This window comes from Peromyscus californicus, unplaced genomic scaffold, assembly GCF_007827085.1.
Source record: "Peromyscus californicus insignis strain IS unplaced genomic scaffold, ASM782708v3 Scaffold_16__1_contigs__length_79575227, whole genome shotgun sequence".
In the NCBI taxonomy this organism is placed as follows: domain Eukaryota; kingdom Metazoa; phylum Chordata; class Mammalia; order Rodentia; family Cricetidae; genus Peromyscus; species Peromyscus californicus.
The window spans coordinates 14,687,589-14,708,463 of NW_026294458.1; the positions used below are offsets into that span (position 1 = coordinate 14,687,589).

Below are 20,875 nucleotides of genomic sequence, written 5' to 3' on the forward strand. Positions count from 1 at the left end.
TGTGAACCCAGAGCCCTTGGGAAGGGCCCTGCCGCTGGCCCTTTCTCACTGCAGTGGCTATCGGCCATCAGCAGAGCAGGGAGTTCACATCTGGGGCCACACCCTCCAGCAGTACCTTGGGATACATTTCTAGGATGCTGGTTCTCACCCTCCCGGGACATGCAGTGGCAGATGTATTTATTGTCAAGTAGCATCAGACTGTCACCCTTTGCCTCCATGGCTGTCACCAAAGAAAGGTCATTGAAAAATAACCCAAAGGAACCCATCAGAGGACATTACACACGATGCATTTGATTTAAAAAAAAAAAAATATTTATGAGCTGCGCCCTTTATTCTAACAGAATGTCACTTAATAAATATTTCACCAGGATGATGAGGATAAATCACAAGGGTGGGAGAAGAATTTAATGGGACTGAAGACGGGCATTTTTTAAATTTTAATTTAACCTTCGATGCGTCACACCCAGCCACTGCAGATGTGAAGACCCGTCACAGAAAAGCATCCTTCCGCGCACAGATCAAATTTCCAGCCTCGGCACGTAGGTCAGTATATGGATGACCAGTGACATCGGCTCTTGATGACCTGAAGCAAAGGCTTCTTAAAAGTGAGGAAGATGATGGTGCAGGCCACCAGCAGGGTGAGGCAGCTGGGCAGAATGAGGACGAGGTAGAACAGGCCGGTGTCCACCTGCCCCCACTTACAGTCCCGAGGCACACCTTCGGGCAGCTCGACCACTCGGACGATCCTGGAAGAGAGGTTGCACGTGACCATGGCCAAGTCTGCAACGGTCTTGAAGTGCTGCAGGGCCCCCCATCCCTCCACCCCACAGCAGTCGTAAGGGTTCTGGCTGAGGTAGATGGCCTGCAGACTCCTCAGCGGCTGCTCAGACACAGCCCTCTGGGGAAGGGCCGTGAGGAAGTTTCTGCGGAGGTCAAGAGTCCGAAGGGCCAGGCTGCCGCTGAACCTTGGGAAGCTGGTCAAGGAATTTCCGGAAAGATCCAGCTCCCTCAGATTCCCAAACCTAGAGAAGTCCATCTCTGCCGGGCCGGAACTGAGGCCCACATTCCTGAGCGCCAGGACCTGTAACGTGGGGGCAACAGCCCAGAGAGGGCTGATGCTTCCATTCAGAACCCCCCAGTTGCCAGACAGGTCTAAATGAGTGAGGGAGGTACCCTGGAATGGGCAGTCTTGTAATGCCTTCAGGCCACAGCCCTCCAGAGAAAGGCTCCTCAAGGAGGCCATGTTTCTGAAATCCACGCACCTGGAGGGCCCCGGCCAGTCTAAGGGCACCGTCCGGGGACAGAGTGAGATCTGATTGTGGCTCATGTCAATTGTAGTGATGTTGCTGGCGTGGTCGAAAAGGCCAGTGGGGACTCCCAGGAGCTGGTTGGAGCTCAGGTTGAACACTTGGAGGTTCCTGAGGCAGTCGGTGAGCCCCGGAGCGAGGCGCAGCTCTGCCAGCTGGTTGTGGCTCAGATCCAGCTCAGTGAGCGCCCCGGGGGGCTCGTGCTCCCGAATGTGGAGCATCTTCAGGCAATTTTGGTTGAGGTTCAGGTGGGAAAGGGCTGGGGTTTTCTTCAGGAAGCCATCCGGCAGGTGCCAGAACTGGTTTTGGCTCATGTCCAGGAAGCGAAGGGCTGACAGGTCGCTGGAGGCAAACTCTTCCCAGAGGTTGACCGTGGTGATGTTGGTCACGTTGCCCTCCACAAGAAGGAACTGGGCTACCATCTCCTGCGGTGAGGAGGTGTTATAGAGGTCCCTGTAGAAACCCATGTTGTTGTCCCGTAGCAGGAGGGTGTGCAGCTTGCCGCACTGGGGCAGGAGAGGGAAAAAGAGCAGCTGGTTGTGAGACAGGTCCAGGATCTCCAGTTCAAAGGCCGCCTCCTCCCTGGCTGCCAGGAACCACTCCAGGATGTTGTAACTGACGTTGAGGAACCGCAACTGCGGGAGGCTGAAGTCCACAATGCACGGGAGGTTGTTGTAGGCAAGGTTGAGACGCCTCAGTTCAGTCAGGCCGTCGAAAGCACCACCCTCAATCTCAAAGATGTAGTTTCTCTGCAAATCCAGCTCCCTGAGGTGCTCCAGGCCCTCAAAGACAGACTCATCGAGCCTCATGAGGGCATTCCTTGCCAAAGACACAGCCTCCAGCGAGGAGAGGTTCTGAAGCATGAGGGCTGCCATGTCTTCCGTCAGGGAGTTTCCGGACAAGTCCAGGCTCCGGAGTCCTAACAGGGTGTGGAGGGCTGCCGCTGTCTCCTTGTAGTTCTCGGAGAGGCGGTTGTCTGCCAGGCCCAGGCTGCGTAAGTGGCCCTGCCCTTGGAAGGCGTAGTGGCCGATACGGTCCAGGTGGCAGCTGTGCAGACTGAGGCTCTCCAGGCGTGGGTAGGCCCGGAGGGAATGATTCCACAGGACCCTGAGAGGGTTGGCATCCAGAATGAGCATCCAGGGATGCGATGGGAGGCTTCTGGGCACCGAAGCAAGGTTCTGCCCCCGGCAGTCAGCGACTCCATCCACCTAGGTCCAAAAACACGGAATTGAGGCACAGAAATGTAGTTTGCAAAAGCAGTTAGCTAGCCTGATGTTAGTTAAGTGTCCAGGAAAAAAAATTGTTAGGAAGAGCAATGTCATCGCTTCCTATAGGCTGGTCGGTGAGTCAAGGCGCATCTCACTTACAAGTGAATACGGAGTAGCTCAGTCTCCGAGGACAAAGAGAAAAGACCCCAGGAAGGGACGGCACCCGGGTTTGGAGCTAGCACTCAAGGCCGGACTTCCACTCTGCAGTATGCTGATTTGACCCTGAGAGAGGAACTAACCTCTTACAGTCTCAAATTCTTCATCTGGTTATTAAAATAAAACATAATAACTAAAAAACTGATGCTATATTGAAATATAAAAAACTGAAAAGTAACCGGGCGTGGTGGCAGCACCCAGTACCCAGGAGGCAGAGGCAGGTGGGTCTTCATGAGTTTGAGGCCAGCCTGGTCTACAGAGCGAGTTCCAGGCCAGACAGGACTATTTAGAGAGACCCTGCATCAAAAGCAGAAAAAAAGAAACTCAGATAATCTCAGCTTCTCCCTCAGATGAAAGTCGCTAACCATTATGAGTCCATTACTTGTAATTGGGCTCATAAGGTTTTTTTCTGAGTGTGATTGCTGATTATCACATTTATTATGGCTAATAAGTGTTGGCGTACCAGTTGTAATTACCAGTGTGCGCTAATTAATTAAGATGCTCATTGTTGAGCACTTGAGGTGGTTTTTTTTTTTTAATTTCAGCATAGACATTAGAATGAACTTGCCAGGCTCCTTCCTTCCTCCGCTCCCCCTCCCAAAGCCTACTGCATTTAATGATTGCATTAATGTGTGGAGAACTGACATTTTTCCAAATGCAATCTCGGCACTGAGACCGACATTAGCTCTGTATTTTCCTGTGGCCTCTCTGGAGACCACCACACTTAGTGGCTTTCCTCAGCCTGTGATGGACCCTGTTCCTCCACAGCTGCTGTAGTCCAAGGGGGTTCAGACCTTCGTAATTCCCACCAAAGTGTTGCCAAGGACCATGTGGTCACCGGAGCACACAAGAAACTTTACATGCCCATTCTATGCCAAGGTGGAACAGCTAATGTAATGAAGAGCAGTGCCTGAGCTTCCAGACTCCTCAAGTCCTAAGAGTCAAAGGAAATCTGTTCTTTGACTTCCTTGATGGTCAAGTCTCTACCACTTCCCACCAGGCAGAGAATCCAGACTGAGCCCTGAAAAGTGGCTGAAGATCTCACACTTTATTCCCTTCTCTTCCCATGCCTGGTGGCCCCCAAATAGCTACTGTGATGTTAAATCACTTGTTGCCTCTGTAAGGGAATGGTGGCAGTCACGTGTAACTGGGCTGACACTGATAATAACGTATTCATGATAACTGGCAAAAACACATGGTACTCACTGTATATCAAGCATCCTCATAGTGAGCGCTTGTTATAAATCAATCACCAAAACAGCCCAGTCTCATGATATCATTGATAGAAATTATTATTGTTATTATCATCATTATTATTATTGATAGGTCTCATGTAGCCTAGACTGGTCTTGAACTTGAAATGTAACTGAGACTGGCCTTGAACTCTTGACCCTCCTGCCTCTACCTCCTGAGTACTGGGTTGACAGGTGTGTGCCATCATGATCAGCAGATATCATTAGTATTGCTTCTGTTTTATAGATGAAGAAATTGGCAGACAGCGGCTTCAGGGTCTCCAGGTAAGCAGTGCTTTTTAAGATTAATCAACTTTAAGAACACTTTCTTCCCCTGTCACCAAATACACTGAAAAAAAATTCTTGAATGTAAGTAATCCTGTAACCCTGGCTTCCAATTTGTCTTTCCCATTCTTGGGCTTGAGGAACGCTTATTAGGCATGTGTTTCTCAAGCAGATGTTTGATATCCTTCAGGTACAGGCAATTTTCTAGAACTGAGCTCAACGATGACCTAAATCTATCTTCACGTGCAGACAGGAAGTCTTCAAAAGATGATCACGAAGGCTCAGGACACCCCGCCCATGGACCTTCAGAAGCTTAAGCTTGGTCGTGAGCATCACTCTGCAGTATGGTTTGGGTAGCTCGCTCTCTGCAGGGCCGCTGAAGCATCTGTGTTGGCTCACACATGAACTCGCAGGCAGGACTTCTCCAGGGTTGGTGTGTCTCCCTCAGTGACTCTGGTAGCATTAGTGGAGCTCATTAGTCAGGTATTCCTGCTGTTGGTGGCTGATGTAGGCCTTTTCCTGGGGCCTCTTGTCATCAGTACACATGAAAAGGTGGGGCAGGAACTTCCTGGTCCTTCCCAAGTGCCCTCTTGAAAATCTCCTGCTGAAGAGCAGTAAGCACACTGCACTAGGCAGGTACACACTGAATCAGATCCATTCACTTCATGCTCTCTTCGACTGACAAATCATGAGCTTTCCAAGCAGACCAAGCAAGCCCCATGCAGATAGGGGCAAAAGAGAGATCGCAACCAAGGAGAAACTCACCACCTTGCAGCCTCCTTGGGAAGCTGCAGCGGCCGCCCCTCCTCCGTGCCTCCATTCCACAACCAAGAAGGGAAAACCCAGGCAGAGCCAAAAGGGCAGGAACTCCATCTCAAGCACAGCACTGTGGACAGAGACCAGGACAAATTGAGAAAGACAGGTTAGCCGAGAGGGCCGGTTGTTCAGCACGGGCAGAAGGACCCACAACTACACGGAGGTAGAAAACCACAAATTATTCAAGTCTCTCTGTTCAGCCAGCGCCTTCGACCTTTCGCTGACCCTATGGGCAAGAACTCATTTTCATTTTGCCTCTGCCATTCAATGGGCAGGTGACTGACCTCTGAAACCCCAAAGGGGCAGGACAGGCGATGCAAAGGACTTGGTTGAATACCAGGCCTGAGGTCACTGACGGTTTCCTGTGCTTTGCCATTCTGCAGTTTTCCTCTATGAAGCTCATTTCTGCCTGATGCATGCATGAGCTTGAGGTACATGCCATGAATGAATGAATGAATGAATGAATGAATGAATGAATGAATAAATAAATAAATAAATAAATAAATAAATAAATAAATAAATGGGCAAAGGAAGGATACACCAGGATAGAAACACTGACTGTAGCCTCTGGACTTAGACATATTAATTATCTTGTTGAAAGAAGGCTTTCAGGCCAGACAGTGGTGGACCACGCCATCAATCCCAGCACTCAGGTGACAGAGGCAGGCAGATCTCTGAGTTCAAGGCCAGCCTGGTCTACAGAGTGAGTTCCAGGACAGCCAGGGCTACACAGAGAAACTGTGCCTCAGAAAACAACAACAACAATTTAAAAAAAGAAAGAAAAGAAAAAGAAAGAAGGCTTTCAGAAATATGTCCATCACATTGGTTCTTATTTAAATATGGCCCTTCAAAAAAGGATGTTCAGATTTTCACCTGGACAAGGAAAAAAAAACCTTGAGAAAATGCAAAAGCAATCTTTGGATAGATTAAAAAGTTCTGGGCCGGGCGGGGGTGGCGCACGCCTTTAATCCCAGCACTCGGGAGGCAGAGCCAGGCGGATCTCTGTGAGTTCGAGGCCAGCCTGGGCTACCAAGTGAGTCCCAGGAAAGGCGCAAAGCTACACAGAGAAACCCTGTCTCGAAAAACCAAAAAAAAAAAAAAAAAAAAAAAGTTCTGAAGTGCAGTTATAGCCCTCTTGTCTGGCCAATGCAGAAAGACCAGTGGTCATGGGAGGCTGGAAGTGATACAGCCATCAACAGAAGTCTCCGATGAGGAGGTGACAGCATCACCTGCACAAAAGTCGGGGGAACAGCGGTCCCGGGATAACACTGGCCTCTCCAGGGTTCCAAATGGACTGGACTGACAGCAACCCAGGTCCCCTTTCTGAGCTCCAGGGTGGGTAACTAGGGAGTCGTCCCCCACCCCACCCCCGTAGATGTAATTTCATGGACAACCCTCCAAGTGTGAGATCTGACAGCGCAGGGGCATCCCTGCCCTCCTCTGCCCCCACAGGAAGCAAGCACCTGGTCCAGAGTTCCATCTGCTCCTTCCTTGCCTGGATACCCGCAAGAAGGACCACAGGGCAGCTCTTCAGCCTCTCCCTGGGCCAGCAGCACCAGGCTGCCACGAACCTCCTCATCTTCCATGCCACCCTCAGACCTCTCTGCTCATCTTCCATGCCACCCTCAGACCTCTCTGCTCATCTTCTAGTGTGCTTACCCATCCCGAAGGGTAACTTCACATCCTGATCAGATCTGAATGTTCACTGGTAAAAACAGACTATCAGAAAAAAAACCACACATATCAACCTCAGCTTTCACTGGAGGCCAGGCCGGCCCTCTGCGCCACACAAACAACCGGGGTGGGATCAGCCCTTGACAGCCTCTGGGAATCCTTTCCAAGGCCCTCTTCCCTTCCCTGCACCTGTGCAGGAATTATTACCTCACGGCCGACACAGGGCACAGATGGCACACGCAGAGCCATCTGGACTCCTGTCCTCAGCATCCTCCAGCACTCTCCCCCACACACACACAAGCACCCCTGAAACTTTGGGATCCCCGCCCATCCTGGGGTAAGGCTGCCAGATTAGTAAATGCCAAGGACACGAAGAAACTGTTCACTCACATTCTCCTCTCACCGAGTGTCCTGCAGCTCATGGAGGAGATGGGGAAATGGGAATTGTCTATACAGTAAGTCTTTTTTTTTTTCTCCACTTCCTGTCATGCGTGGGCTGCTCCACGCAGCTGTACACCGAACACTGACAAACTAAATTTCGATGTGTGAAGAACAAGGGTACAGCTCTCTAGGGGCTCACAACACTTCAGACTGGCATGCTAGGTAAGCCTGGGCCACTACACCCACTGTAATTTTAATTTGTGAGACACCAAAATGGTTGCAAAATTTAAAGGTATTCTCTCCTCAGCCAACTAGCTCAGAGGAAAAAAAAAAAAATCTTGCCATGCCCACAAGGGCAACATCTGGCATTAAGTAACAGAATGTCATGGAAAGATTATAGAGTTTGGAACCTGGACAGTCCAGAGTTTAAATGCTGCCTCCACTCTCCATAATTTGTATAGCGTCTCCAAGACTTGGGTAATCCTCCCATAAAACGGGAGCAATAATAACCCCTCGTAGACTTTTATGAGAGCCGTTCAGGCTGCTGTATGTGAAGGTGCTTCGTTAACTGTGAGAGCCGCTAACAACCTAATTATTATTTATGAATTCCAAATAGCACTGAGCAGCTCGAGTGGTTGTTGTTCTTATGTATCATCTCTAGGATAGTACAGAAAAAAAAAAGAGTTAATACTATGGCTAGAGGGATGATGGCATCGATATACCAATATCTGAATAATCTATTCAGAAAGGCTGGATTAAAAAGTCTATATTAAGAATCAAGAATGAGCCGGGCAGTGGTGGCGCACGCCTTTAATCCCAGCACTTGGGAGGCAGAGGCAGGCGGATCTCTGTGAGTTCGAGGCCAGCCTGGGCTACCATGTGAGTTCCAGGAAAGGCGCAAAGGTACACAGGGAAATCCTGTCTCGAAAAACCAAAAAAAAAAAAAAAAAAAAAAAATGAGGCAAGGGGCTGGAGACATGGCTCAGCAGTGAACCCTGTTTACTGCTTTGGCAGAGGACCCGAGTGTGATTCCCAGTACCCATGTCATGTGGCTTACAACCTCTTACAACTCCAGCTCCAGGAGATCCAACACCTCTGGCCTCAAAGGGCACCCCCTCCAACACACACACATGTGTATGTGGTCATACCCACACATACATATAACTAAAAATAAATTTATTTTTCCTTTTTTTGTCGGGGGGAGTTTTTTTTTGTTTTTTGTTTTGTTTTTGTTTTTGTTTTTGTTTTTTCGAGACAGGGTTTCTCTGTGTAGCTTTGCGCCTTTTCCTGGAACTCGCTTTGGAGACCAGGCTGGCCTCGAACTCACAGAGATCCGCCTGGCTCTGCCTCCCGAGTGCTGGGATTAAAGGCGTGCGCCACCAACGCCCGGCTGAGTTTTAAAGAAAAGAATAGGGTGATCCGGGGGTGATGACTGGTAAAAAGCTATCCATCCTCGAGTGATGACCTCATCTTGCCTTGCTCTGCTCACTATGGCAGGCTCTGAAGGGTCCACAAGCCCCAGTGGCAGCTGGCCCACAGCATGTTGGGAGCACAGCTGGCATGTTAGAAGGCAGGAGAACGGAGAATCCAAAATATCTCTCCCTTTCCCTTTCCCCTTGAGATTTTCCTGGTGTCCCCAGACTCAGGGACCACCACCCCTCCTTCCTCCCTCCTGCCTAGGGCACAGATTCCTGCATGGCAAGAGGCTAGTATTTGTTTGCCTCTTAGCCTCTTCCATCGTTTCCTGTCTGTCTCCTGCACGACATTTCCCATTTGAAATAGTCCAGGTGACCTCTGTTTCCTTTCTGAACTACCGATGCAAATGAACATGGCCTTGAAGCTATGTTCGACGAAAATACAGAATGAGAGGTGATGGTTCCTGCTGAGGCAGAAGGATCACAGGTTTGAGGTCAACCTGGTCAACTTTTTGAGACTCTCAAAATGAAAACTGAAAACGGCTAGTGTTCTTGGGCCAGGATGTAGAGCGCACCAGAGAAGCGTGGGAGGTCCTGGGTACAAGCCCCAGTCCTATAAGAAAATAGAGGCCTGAAACCATTGAGAAAGAGTAACAAAGTAACCTTCAGTTTGGAAACACTCTTCTAGACTACGTATCTACAGAACACTCCTGAGAGACACTGCACCACAGGGTCCAAGATAAACAGCACTGCTATCTTATCTCCGGAAAAATCCCAGGAGCCTTCTGCTGGGATGCGGTTCTTCACCTCTCCACCTCTCCAGCTGTTACTACCATGCCAGCGGCTGCCAGACAACGGGCTGCAAGGTCTTTGCTGAAGGAACTATTATCAAGTGTCATACATGCATTACCACATAATTAACTTTCTCCTCAAATGATCAGAAAAGCCAAAGAAGCCTTAAAGAAAGAGGCTTTGTGGAGAAGGAGGCAGGCAGCCGGCAGAGGTATTTTGTATTAGAGACAAGTGTTTATGGATTGGGGGCACGGGGATCATCAGAAGCAGGTATACAGGGTCAGCGTGTGAAGGTAGCACCCATGAATACACAGAGCGACTATGTGCCAGAGAGGGGCTCTGAGGGAAAGGAAGTCTGCCTCTGTGTGAAGGTAAAGGGCGACCGCCCCCTGGGATCTTGGAAGAAAGGGGAGGGCAGCTGGTCACAGACTACAGAATAAAGGACATTAGCATCTCCAACGTGACTACATCAAACGGCCCGGGTGCCAGGGAAGCACCCACTGTGGAAAGCTCCAGGCAAGCAGGTTGGCTGGCTTTGATTCTTAGCACCAGATTCGTGGGACTCCAACCTTCAGGAAAGTTCAAACCTAACAACTCCCAATGTGAGCCCTGAGCTCTGAGCTCCAGATGTGGTACATCAGAAGCGCAACACTCTGTTCTCACAGCCCCCGGCGAGAGAGTGCATGCCCCGAATCCAGTCAATACAAAAACCCCATAGATCCAAGCTGTACTGCCCTACAAAGCAACTGACTTGGACCCTTCAAGGGTCAAAGTCTTGCCCGGTGTAGTGATTCACATTTATAACCCCACAAGGTTGAGACAGGAAGGCTGCCATGAGTTCCTGGGGTACAGACTGAGCTCCCCATCAAAAAGCAAGCAAAGACGGTATTATCGACCATCAGTTATATATATAAAAATCCCACATCCAATGGGTTAGTCAGGGTAAAAGCAAAGTGCTACCTCAACTGGTCAACCGATTGGTCAATTTAACAGTGTGCTTTTTAAAAGTTATCATGCTTTCATTAAACTGTTCTATAACTTGAAATTTTTCAAAGTTAAAAAAAATAAAGAATATGAGATAAAAATACACCTTTCCCCCCTGAAAGACAACTTTACTCAGTGGATCAAAGGCCTTCAATGTATGCATTCTTTGTAATTCAATGATTCCGATCCGAAAAGTTTCTTCTCCAGCAAAACGAGACTAGAGGTGTTGCAGGTGTTACTGGATTAGGAGCAGCCTGATAGCACCTCATGAGCTGTCAATCAGCCTGTGCTCACACACATCTAGGGTAGGATAACATCCTCAAAAGCGGGTGATTAACCTACCAGGGCCCATCATGCTGGTCTCTGGGACACAGGTTGGACAAACAGGTAAGGAATTGAAGCATTGGAAATCACTGGACTACTGCCCCTTGAACATAGTACTGAGACTCTGCATGAAGTATAAAGGTTTGTCTCCCATGACCCCTCTAGCAAATAAATTTTAATTCCAATTTTGTAGTTGGTTACCTTTTTGAGAAAAAGTAGCATTTCTGTTCTGGCTAGGTTTCTAACTAAGAAACTCAGCATTTCTGTGAGAGACCCCATAGTCAAAAGCAACTCAGGGAGGAAAGGGCTTATTTCCGTTTACAGCTGAAGGAAGTCATGGCAGGAACTTAGTCAGGAACCTGGAGGCAGGAGCTCAAGCAGAAGCTGTGGAGGAGTGCTGCTTGCTGGCTTGCTTCCTCACCTTGTAACTTGTTTTCTTATGGCATCCAGGACCATATGCCCCTCACTATCCCCAGAGAGCTGGGCCCTCCCACATCAATCATCGATCAAAACAATGTCCCCCAGACAGTCTGATGAAAGCATTTTTAAGTGAGGTTCCTTCTGACCAAAAACTAACCAGCACCATTTCCCAAAGGACCATTCGGCACTGTTTTATAGCTGGAAATCCTAACAAATGGATATGTGGAGGCCCACAGAGGTTTCCTAGTGAGATCTGAGCTTGCTTTACACGCGGCAGGGCTGCATAAGGGGATTGCTTGACCACATGGTGGTTACAAGGTGTGTGGAAGGGTCGGCACTTGGGCTGTACACTGTGCTTTGATCTAGCAGGGGGGCTCTTTTGTCCCACCCCTTGACATTGTTATAAAAAGCCCTTTTGAAGAGACAGAAGGGGCCGGTGGATTTTGACCCAGGTCCTCCCGAAGCTGTCCTGTGTTTCTGTCTGTCTCCTCTCCACTACCTTTCTATCTACAAATTCCTTATTCCTCTCTCCTCCTTATAGGAACCCTGTAAAAGGTGGGAGCTGGCCTCCCACATGGATAGAGTGGCATGGGCAGCCGGCCTGGGGAGAGCTAATACCGATGTCAGGATGTCTCCTGAGCACCAGGTCTGGCCAGCCTCTACCCTAGCCTCTATTCGAAAGGAGGCTTAAGGGCCACAGCAGCACTTACCTTCACTGACCTCTTTCTAGCGCTTACTACCTACTCAGACTCCGTTTCCCCAGGGCCATAGGTAAGTAAATCAACTGCCCATATGGTCAGGGCCAGTCCATCCAAACCCACGGAGGTCAGCTTACTTTATCCAGTCCACAGCCACAGAATGCATCTAGCCACAGATCTTCAAAACTGCCAATGTGTTCCCACTGAGAAATAACAACTGGCTCTTACGTGTCTCACTGTGGCTGGCAGTGGGTTCCCAGGATCCCCTCTGTATATGAGAAAATAATCTCTTCAGTCACCCAACGTGTATTGCATTAGTTTCTCAGTTCCTTTCACAGATCCCCCCACCAGTGATTTCTGCAAGAGTAAGGGCCAGCCACCATGCTTCTTCAAGAGGAACTAGGAAAGGACTGTGTAAAGGAGGGGCACTTGGACTAGGGTACGGCCTAGACCCACAGCTGGATCCTCTCCAGTAATGGCCACAGGTGACAGTAACACATCAAAAGGCTGGGTCAAGACAGAAGTAAAGAACATGCAAGCGAAAGCTTTGTCTCCATAAAGAAATGCCAAGGGTTTCACGGAATCAGGGACCACCACAAGTACCTCCACAGCCTTCAGCAGTCTCCTCTCCTCCCACCCAGAGGGCAGACACATGCCTTGGTGAAGCCAGGTATCCTGTGAACCAATGGGAAGGGGAGGTCTTCTGTGCAAATGGGGTCAGTGTGGGAAAGGATGAAGGAACTATCCCATCCCCCAATCAAGGGGGATGCCTGGAGTCTTGGGCTTCCCGGAGGAGGTGACTGACTACCCTGAGTCCGTGGGTCACTGTGCACACCACAGAGATGAACCGCGGCTCATTTTATCCTGGAGTGGGGATGAAAACACCTCCTCTCCAGCACGGCTTCTTTGAGAAGGCACAACAGAGCAACAACTTGCGGGGACCCCTCACAGTTGCCCAGATCAGTAGAAATGCCACATCCCTGTGGGACCGGAGGCACACAGAGGTGTGGCCGAATGCCTGGTGAGCGTGGAGCCTCCATTCAAACGCAAGCCTGTGAGTTCCGCATCAGCTCAACCCCAATACCACAAACCCCAACCACCCTGGGATGCATGCAGTCCTCGACTGAATCACACATTTCACAAGCTGTTTCCTCTGCAGGAAAGACCCTTTCTGTGGTCGTCTTTTACCAAATTCCTATTTCTCCTCCATGTACCTTCCTCCTGTTCAGAACCTAACAGTCTAGTTGAAGAATAACCTGATAGCCCACATGCTATGATAGGATATTGCAGTTTCTCTCTTTTTTATTATTTATGTTTATGAGAAGCAATTTGAGTAGTTATTAATTATTAATAACAACTTTCCTCCAACATTTACATATGAAGAAAAAACTTTAGCATACAGCCAAATTGAAAAAAACCTGCGGTCAGTGACCACTGTATACCCACCACCTACATTCCACTCATAACACTTTACTGTAATTATTTTTTATCATGCTTTTTACTTATCCTTCACTTCATCTTATTTTTTATTGTGCTTACAAATAGATTACAAGGAGCTGGAGAGATGGCTCAGCCATTAAAAGCATGTCTGCTCTTCTGGAGAACCAACATTTGGTTTCTCACACCCACATCTGGAGGCTCACAACATCTGCAACTCCAGAGGATTCAATGGCTCTGGCCCCCACAGGCACCCACACGAGCACACGCACACCCACACACAATTAAAAAGCAATAAAAATAGATCTTAAAACAAAACAAAACAAAAAGCCAGCACAAATAGATGGGGACTAGAGAGATGGCTCACTGGTTAAGAGCACTTGTTGCTCTTGCAAAAGAGGTGGGTTCAGTTCCCAGTGCCCATATTGCAGCTCTCAGCTGCCTGTAACTACAGTTCCACAGGATCTGATGCCCTCTTCTGACATGGTGGGTTCCTGCATGCATGTGGTGCACATATACACACATGCATACACATACAACACAGGTAAAATTAAATAACTATTTAGAAAAGAATACCAATAGCTGGGCATGGTGGTACATGCCTGTAATCCTAACATTTAGGAGGCTGAGGGAGGAAGATGGTGAATTTGAGGCCAGTCTGTGCAATTTCATGACCTGTCCTCAGAACAAAATGTACACAGAGTGAGAGGCAGATCAGCGGAAGAGCACAGACCTCTAATGCACAAGGACCTGGGTTCAGCCATCAACACCAAACGAATAAACAAACACAGACTATGGCCATCAGTACTTCTCTCCCCAAATACTTCAGAGTGCATCTAAAACAATTTAACTCTTTAAACATTGCTGTGAGGGAGCTGGAGAGGTGGCTCAGTAGTTAAGAGCTGGCTGCTCCTACAGAGGACCTGAGTTCAAGTCTCAGCACCCACATGGCAGCTCACAACTACTGTTAACTCCAGTCCCAGGGGATCCAATAACATCTTCTGGCCTCTGCTCAGGCCCATTAGGAAAATAAACACAAAATTTCAAAAACCTCTATGACCAACACTGAGGAGGCTGAAGCATGATGATGGTCATGAGTTTGAGACCCACAGGGGCTACATAAATTCCAGGCCAGTCTGGGCTGCAGTGTGAGGTCCTGTCCCCAAAACAAACTTAAAAAGAAAATTAAAATCCTCCTGTTGATGTCTGGTGGTGGTGACACACACCTTTAATCCCAGTACTGGGGAAATAGAGGCAGGCAAATCTCTAAATTCAAGGCCAGCCTGGTCTACGGAGCAAGTTCGAGGACAGCCAGAGCTATACAGAGAAACCCTCTCTCAAAATAAATTGAAGAAGAAGAGGAGGAGGAGGAGAGGAAGAGTTTATTTTGAATTCATGGGGAAATGAGAGGGATATGATTTTTTTTTCTAATTTCCTTTCTAAATTAGGCATGTTGGTACATGAGTGTAATCCCAATACTCAGAACACGGAGGCAGGAGGATGGAGAATTGAAGACCAGCCTGGGTTATATAGTGAGATTCTATCTTTAAAAAAAAAAAAAAAAAAAAAAAAAAAAGTTACCTTCCTAAATAATGGACTCCTAAAAAATTGTTGCAAGCCAGGTGGTGGTGGCACATGCCTTTAATCCCAGCATTCAGGAGGCAGAGCCAGGTGGATCTCTGTGAGTTTGAGGCCAGCCTGGGCTACAGAGTGAGATCCAGGACAGGCACCAAAGCAACACAGAGAAACCCTGTCTTGAAAAACAAAAACAAACAAACAAAAAATTATTGTATAAAGCCAAGAGAATTGGGTTGTAACTTAATGTGTTCAGTTCGTAATATTAACGCCTGAACTTGCAAAGGCTCCTACAGACAGCCCCTGATTCACTATTTAACACCAGCAACAGCACTATGCACTAGAGGTGATTTCCTTCTTTTTTTTTTTTTTTTATTGTGGTAACATATGCATGTAATTTACCACTTTAGCTCTCTTGAACATAATTCAGTGGCATTAAGTACATTCACACTGTTAGGTAACCATCCCGTGGTCCACCACCTTAACCTTCCCATCAGCCCTTGTCATTTGAAGTCACTCCCCATGGTCCCTTCTCTGGCACAGTGGTGACCACGGATTTTCCTCTGGGGATTGCCTGTTCTAAAGAAAATCGTGTCATAGTTTTTCTTTTGTGTCTTGCTTATTCACATCACATATGCTTTCCTTTCAAGGTCCATCCATGGCACGGCATACGTCAGGATTCCCTTTTGAAAGCTCGTTTATTCACTCATCAGTGGATGGACATCTTTTGGTCATTGTGAATAATGATGCTGCATTTGAACATCACCATACAGATATCTGCTCAAGACATTGCTTATGATTTCCATTTTTCAGAAATCCAGAGTTTAGTTGGGCGGCAGTGGCGCACGCCTTTAGACCCAGCACTCGGGAGCCAGAGCCAGGCAGATCTCTGTGAGTTTGAGGTCAGCCTGGTCCTACAGAGCAGGATCCAGGACAGGCACCAAAACTACATGGAGAAACACCGTCTCGAAAAACCAAAAAGAAATCCACAGTTCAAAAAGGCCAGCGTCAACTCATAGTGACTCAGGTCATGTAGAGCTGAGTTCAGTCCAGGAAGAAGGTGCTGGAGGCACTCCTGCTGGGAAGGTGTTTTATTTGTCATTTAAGTGCTCAGCTGGGGTGCACAAGTAGATACCTATTTGTTGGTGAGTAGCCAGGAGCCTCTATCCCAGATAACTGGCCTCTCCCTTAGAACTCTCAACCACTGTAATTCAGCAGCCAAAGAGGTGACATCTGACCCTTAGGATCCTATTTCTAACTACAGCATCTATTCTGATTGGTCAGAGATCAATGCCATGCTGTCTTTGATATTCTGATTAGTGTTCTTGTGGTGGCAGGGTGGCCTTCGGGGGAGGGGTGAGCTAAATGACCTTGAAGCCCTGGGGATTAGAAAGAAACAAGCCAAGATTAATAGCTAAAACAGAAGCTTCAATTTAAGAACCAGAAGAAGGAGCCAATAACCAGAGCAAGAGAAAGGTCATTAGGGCAGTCCCATGTGGAAGTTTCGAGTGCCCTTCAACTTTCAAGGGACCATTGCTTGACTGAAGTTGAAAAAGGTGGCCCCAGTCAGGGCAGGGAGAGAGCTATTCACCTTTGACTCTGTAATCTGAAGGACAGTCTTGGCACCCAAGGGAGACAAGGGAAGCCATGAGAGACTAGGGTCTACCTCAGATATCCAGGGCTCACTGAGAAGGGGCAGTGTGCAAAGTCAGAGCCCCAAATGCTGTCTCCTGAGGAGAAATCCCCTCCCCGATGGTTATCTTTCTTAGAGGTAGGAGCAGGCAGTCGAGCTGGGCGCCAGCCAAGTGCAGTGCCTGATTGTGGTAAATGTGGGGGCTGGGGCTGAAGGAGGGGAGTCCCCGGGGACCTCACAGAGCTTTGTGGCCACGCTGAGCCCATCGCTGCTCCCAGTCCTGCTCTTCATGCCCACCTCACTGGTGACAAAGAGGGTAAAGTTCCCTACTTCCTCCTGTGTGTCCTCTGCTGGGGCTGAAGTCTCACACCGAAGACACACACTGCTCTCAGTGCCTGATTCTGCTGATCCTGGAAAGTTCTATCTGCCCACATTCATTTCTCCTGCTTCTGGGTTGCTCTGCTGGGTTGCTTTTGGGGGAAGCACACACACATACTCTCTCTCTCTCCGCCCCCCTCCGTTTTTTCACATAGAATGGATTACCGGAACCATTTTTAGGCACACAATTCAGTAGCATCCAGTACATTTCACTCTTCTGCTATCCCATGCTTTCTTAAGAAGTCCAGTTTTTTGTTTCTTTGGGGTTTTGTTTCTTTCTTTGGGTCTGATCCCAACCCCTCACTCTGGGGACTATGAAGAAAGAAGGCTGTCCCTGTTTCAACCTTCTGTGTCCCTAATCAGAGTGACTTACTTATATTAGACACAGTATCGATCCAAGGACAATACCACTAAGGGGAAAGACCTTTTCTCCTGTTTCACATGGCCCGGCGGTGGGGATTAGCTTGGAAGCTGAAGGTAGCCTTTGTCTCTGTCTCCAGGACCTGCCCAGGAAGAGAGCAAAGCTGGATGAGGACAGACAGATTCTTGGTGGTATTTTGGAGACCTGGATCTAGTCATGCCTGAAGTAACTGCCTTTAGACTTTTTCAGTTATATGACATAACAAATCCTCTTTTTGTGATGAAGCCGCTTTCAGTTGGGCTTTGTTATCTGTAGTTTAAATAATCCTGTCTAGGGCTGGCGAGGTTGTGTACCTCATTGGCAGAGTCTTATCTAGCATGTGCGAATACCGGGGTTTGATTCCCCCCATGCCACCAAAATAATAAATAAATAAGCAGTGAAAACAATCCTATCTTCTAGATCCTTGAAATCAGGTTTACCGCTATCCAGGAGGCATCATGATCTCAGAGTGTCACGGCCCTTTTTTGGTTTCTTCTTTGCCCCTCCAAGCTTTCAGAAGCCATTGGCTTAACCCATCAGGTTGCACACAGAGCCTTCCCTCAGCAATCAGGCTGAAGAGAGTGGTTTGGAGGGAAAGGAGTAAATAATAAATTCCACCAAGGGCAGAGACATATACATATGACAAATTTGTCACTGAAATGACGTGTGAGCAGAAGTCAGTGACACTTGTGACTGTGCTACAAACAGGTCCCAGGAAAGATGACCAATCCCCTTCGGTGTTGGTTGCAAACCCACTCTCTCCTGATCTATGTGGTTATCACACGGATGAAGCATAAACTGAGCTATCAGCTATCCACAGAGGAGTCTGGCCTCCACTCCATGGTGGGATGTGCACTACATACAGCCAGAAGGCAGCCTGTGGTCTGTACCGGGTCTTTTTTCAAGTCTAGAAGACCAGGGACAGATGGACCAGTGCACATGTTCCTCACACAGCCCTCAGGACAAAGACACTGGGAGCCTGCTCTCTCTAGGATGCTCCTGTGGCATTAGGATGGTGGCTGAAGAAACATGGTAGTGAATTCCAGGACAGCCAGGTGGAGTGTGTGTGCAAGTCCACAGAGCTCCCTGGAGGGACCCATCAAATGAAGGCACCTTCTCTGTGAGGCTGTTTAGTTTGGTTTTTAACCTAAAGGCAGGTGTTGAGGTTATTTTCCTGGGGCCCACGAATTTATAACCCTATCTAGGAACTCTGAGGCCCACATAAACAGCCTACGGGGGTGTCCCCAGGCTAGAAAGGCCTCAAACACCTGCAGCGTTGGAAATAGTCTGTGTCTCACAGTCAGTAGCAAAAAGGGACCCTGGAAAGCCTGCCTTAGTCTGCTCCAATCCTAGTCACAGTGGGGCACGTGTTCATCTCCGTAGAGCAACGTGGAGCCAGCCACCGCTCTGAGGGTAATGCTTCTTCCTGCCCAGCTCCCGGGTGTTTGTGAGGACATGGGTGTGTGTCTGTGCCTGGAGAGGCCAAGACAACTACAGCAGAGCACTGAACGGGAGTCAGAAGAGCCTGGCTCTTGCCTCCCTCTGATATTCCGATAGCTGTGGATCAGAGTAACATCCTAGTAGATTTTACCCGGGACAAAGACTAGGAGAAGGGCTTTTGCCGTCTTTTGGATGAACACACGCAGCTGACCCTGGGAAGATCCCGTTAAGTCCTTGTGACTGTAGATGAGTCTCCGTGCCTATGTCTATGTCAGGGGGAAAGAGAGCCGATGCAAACACCCGCACGCTGAGTTGAGTGTTCACAGCGTTGTCTCTTTATGTCCGGTCACTCGGACCAGGCAAGGAGCGTTAACCTTTGTACCGATGAGAAAGCACGGCTCACAACACTCACTGACCCGTTCACAGTCTCCCTGCAGAGGGCAGGAATCAAACCACAGCGGGTTCTGAAGCCCACATCACACCCCCTCTCTCAGCTCGAAGAGTTCCTGAGGGAGGGAGGGACTTCCACCTACACCAGAGGTTGTAGCCCCCAAACCCAGCCCGAGGCGGGGGAGTCTGGATACCCGCAAACCCAACTTCACCATGTGCGTGCGCGGGGGCGCGGGCGCGGGGGCAGGGGCGCTGCCTGACCTCCCACCACCCAACTCTTTCCCAGCTCGCGCTCACCTCGAGGAGCCTGGCGGTGCCCGGCGGTGAGCCCACGCACGAAATACTCCCGGCTCCCGCAAGCCCAGGCGACTCCGCGGGGAGCATCGTCTCCGGGGGGCCCCGGCCTCCTGGACAGCAGTTGCCGCTGCCGCGCTGCCTACTCGCTCTGGGGCATCAGATTATTTTAGCACTTGCGGAAGGAACAGAGGACGGAAACTGAAGTCACATGGAGAGCTCGCCGCCGCTCAGCGAGCGACTCAGCACTCAGCGAGTGTCTTAGAAGGAACTGCCACCGCGGGGGGCGCGCGGGGTGGGGTGGGACAAGGACGCGGGCGGCACACGACCCCTGGAGGACCTGCAGGGCTGTCACCACGCAGGTGCAGCCTGCGAAGACGTCAGGATCGCTAAGCTCCCCTCCTGGGTGGGTGAGCACGGGAGCCTGGCTTGTGGTCGGTGATCCCAGGACATCTTCTCCACGCTTCTGTCCGAGGATCAAGTTGGGATAGAATTTGGTGAAGGGCAACGCAACTTTGTTTAATGGGACAAGGGGACGAGTCCACCATTTAGAAGGGTTGTCCACCCATTAATCTTTGTTTTTATCTACTCAGCTAGTCTTTATGAATCATTTTTTATGGGCACCGTGCTTTTTTTTTTTTTAATTAAGTAAATAAATGGAAAAGAAAGTTGGCCATGGTGGCACACACGTGTAATACCAACCCTGGAGAGGCTGAGGCAAGAGGACCAGAGTGTAAGATTGTCCTGTCCTAAACAGCAAGTTTGGGGCTGCCCTGGGGCTCATGCTGCCCTGCCGCAAACAAGTAAGCAAGGACATAGGAAGACACAGAGGGGAAAGGGTTTGTTTTTAATGGAGCTTGCACTGTAGACTGTCAGTACCGTGAACTTCTCGGCTCTATTGAGTATGGGTCGGTTGTTTGATTTGCTCTGTAGAAAGTTCTCTGCCAGTGGTAGCAGTGTGCCTAGGGCTTGCGCAGATCCAACCCACACCTGGTCTCAGGGCTGAGATGGAGAAGTGGACATGCGCGCCCATCCCCAACCACTCACAAAGGAAAAGTTAGTTTCTCCAAGGGTGTCTCACTGGGTATACAAACCACACTTAAGGGCAGGCCCCATGCCTAGCAGGAGATGGCCAACACAAAACTAAACCTTGTTCATCTCCAAGTCAGACTCTAACCTATCCTTCATGGGGCACGGTCCTAAAAATGTGTGGGACCCGTTCATTCCTTCCTTAGGGTTTTTATGACTTACCATTGTACCCTTTACCTGACCAATTTTAAATCCAGATTCAGCTGGTTTAAGAATCATTAATGTCTGAGTTCTAACATCCATATCCACTTCTCTCTCTCTCTCTCTCTCTCTCTCTCTCTCTCTCTCTCTCTCTCTCTCTCTCTCTCTCTTTCGAGACAAGGTTTCCCTGTGTGCAACCCTGGCTGTCCTGGAACTAACTCCCTTTGTAGATCAGGCTGGCTTTGAACTCACAGAGATCTGCCTGCCTTTGCCTCCCAAGTGCTGGGTGGTATGTGCCACCACCGCCTGGCTACTTTTCTTTTAAGACAGGGATTCATTTTAGTCT

At 49.0% G+C, this 20,875-nt stretch overlaps 1 protein-coding gene across 1 annotated transcript; it reads right to left on the reverse strand.

Annotated features, from left to right (window-relative positions):
• Window positions 1-301: 301 nt before the first annotated feature.
• Nrros (negative regulator of reactive oxygen species) lies at window positions 302-19,527 on the reverse strand. Its single transcript, XM_052740483.1, has 3 exons — window positions 19,303-19,527; window positions 5,014-5,134; window positions 302-2,515 (listed from the first exon to the last, which is right to left on the reverse strand). Exons 2-3 carry the CDS (start codon window positions 5,119-5,121, stop codon window positions 545-547), a joined length of 2,079 nt encoding a protein of 692 aa, XP_052596443.1. The 5' UTR covers window positions 5,122-5,134; window positions 19,303-19,527; the 3' UTR covers window positions 302-544.
• Window positions 19,528-20,875: the final 1,348 nt, after the last annotated feature.

Excerpts from the sequence above, each read along its gene's own strand:
- Nrros (XM_052740483.1), bottom strand. The coding sequence starts at position 5,121 with ATGGAGTTCCTGCCCTTTTGGCTCTGCCTGGGTTTTCCCTTCTTGGTT. Across the intron at positions 2,516-5,013 it reads CCCAAGGAGGCTGCAAGGTG|GTGGATGGAGTCGCTGACTG; the intron begins GTGAGTTTCTCC and ends TTTTGGACCTAG.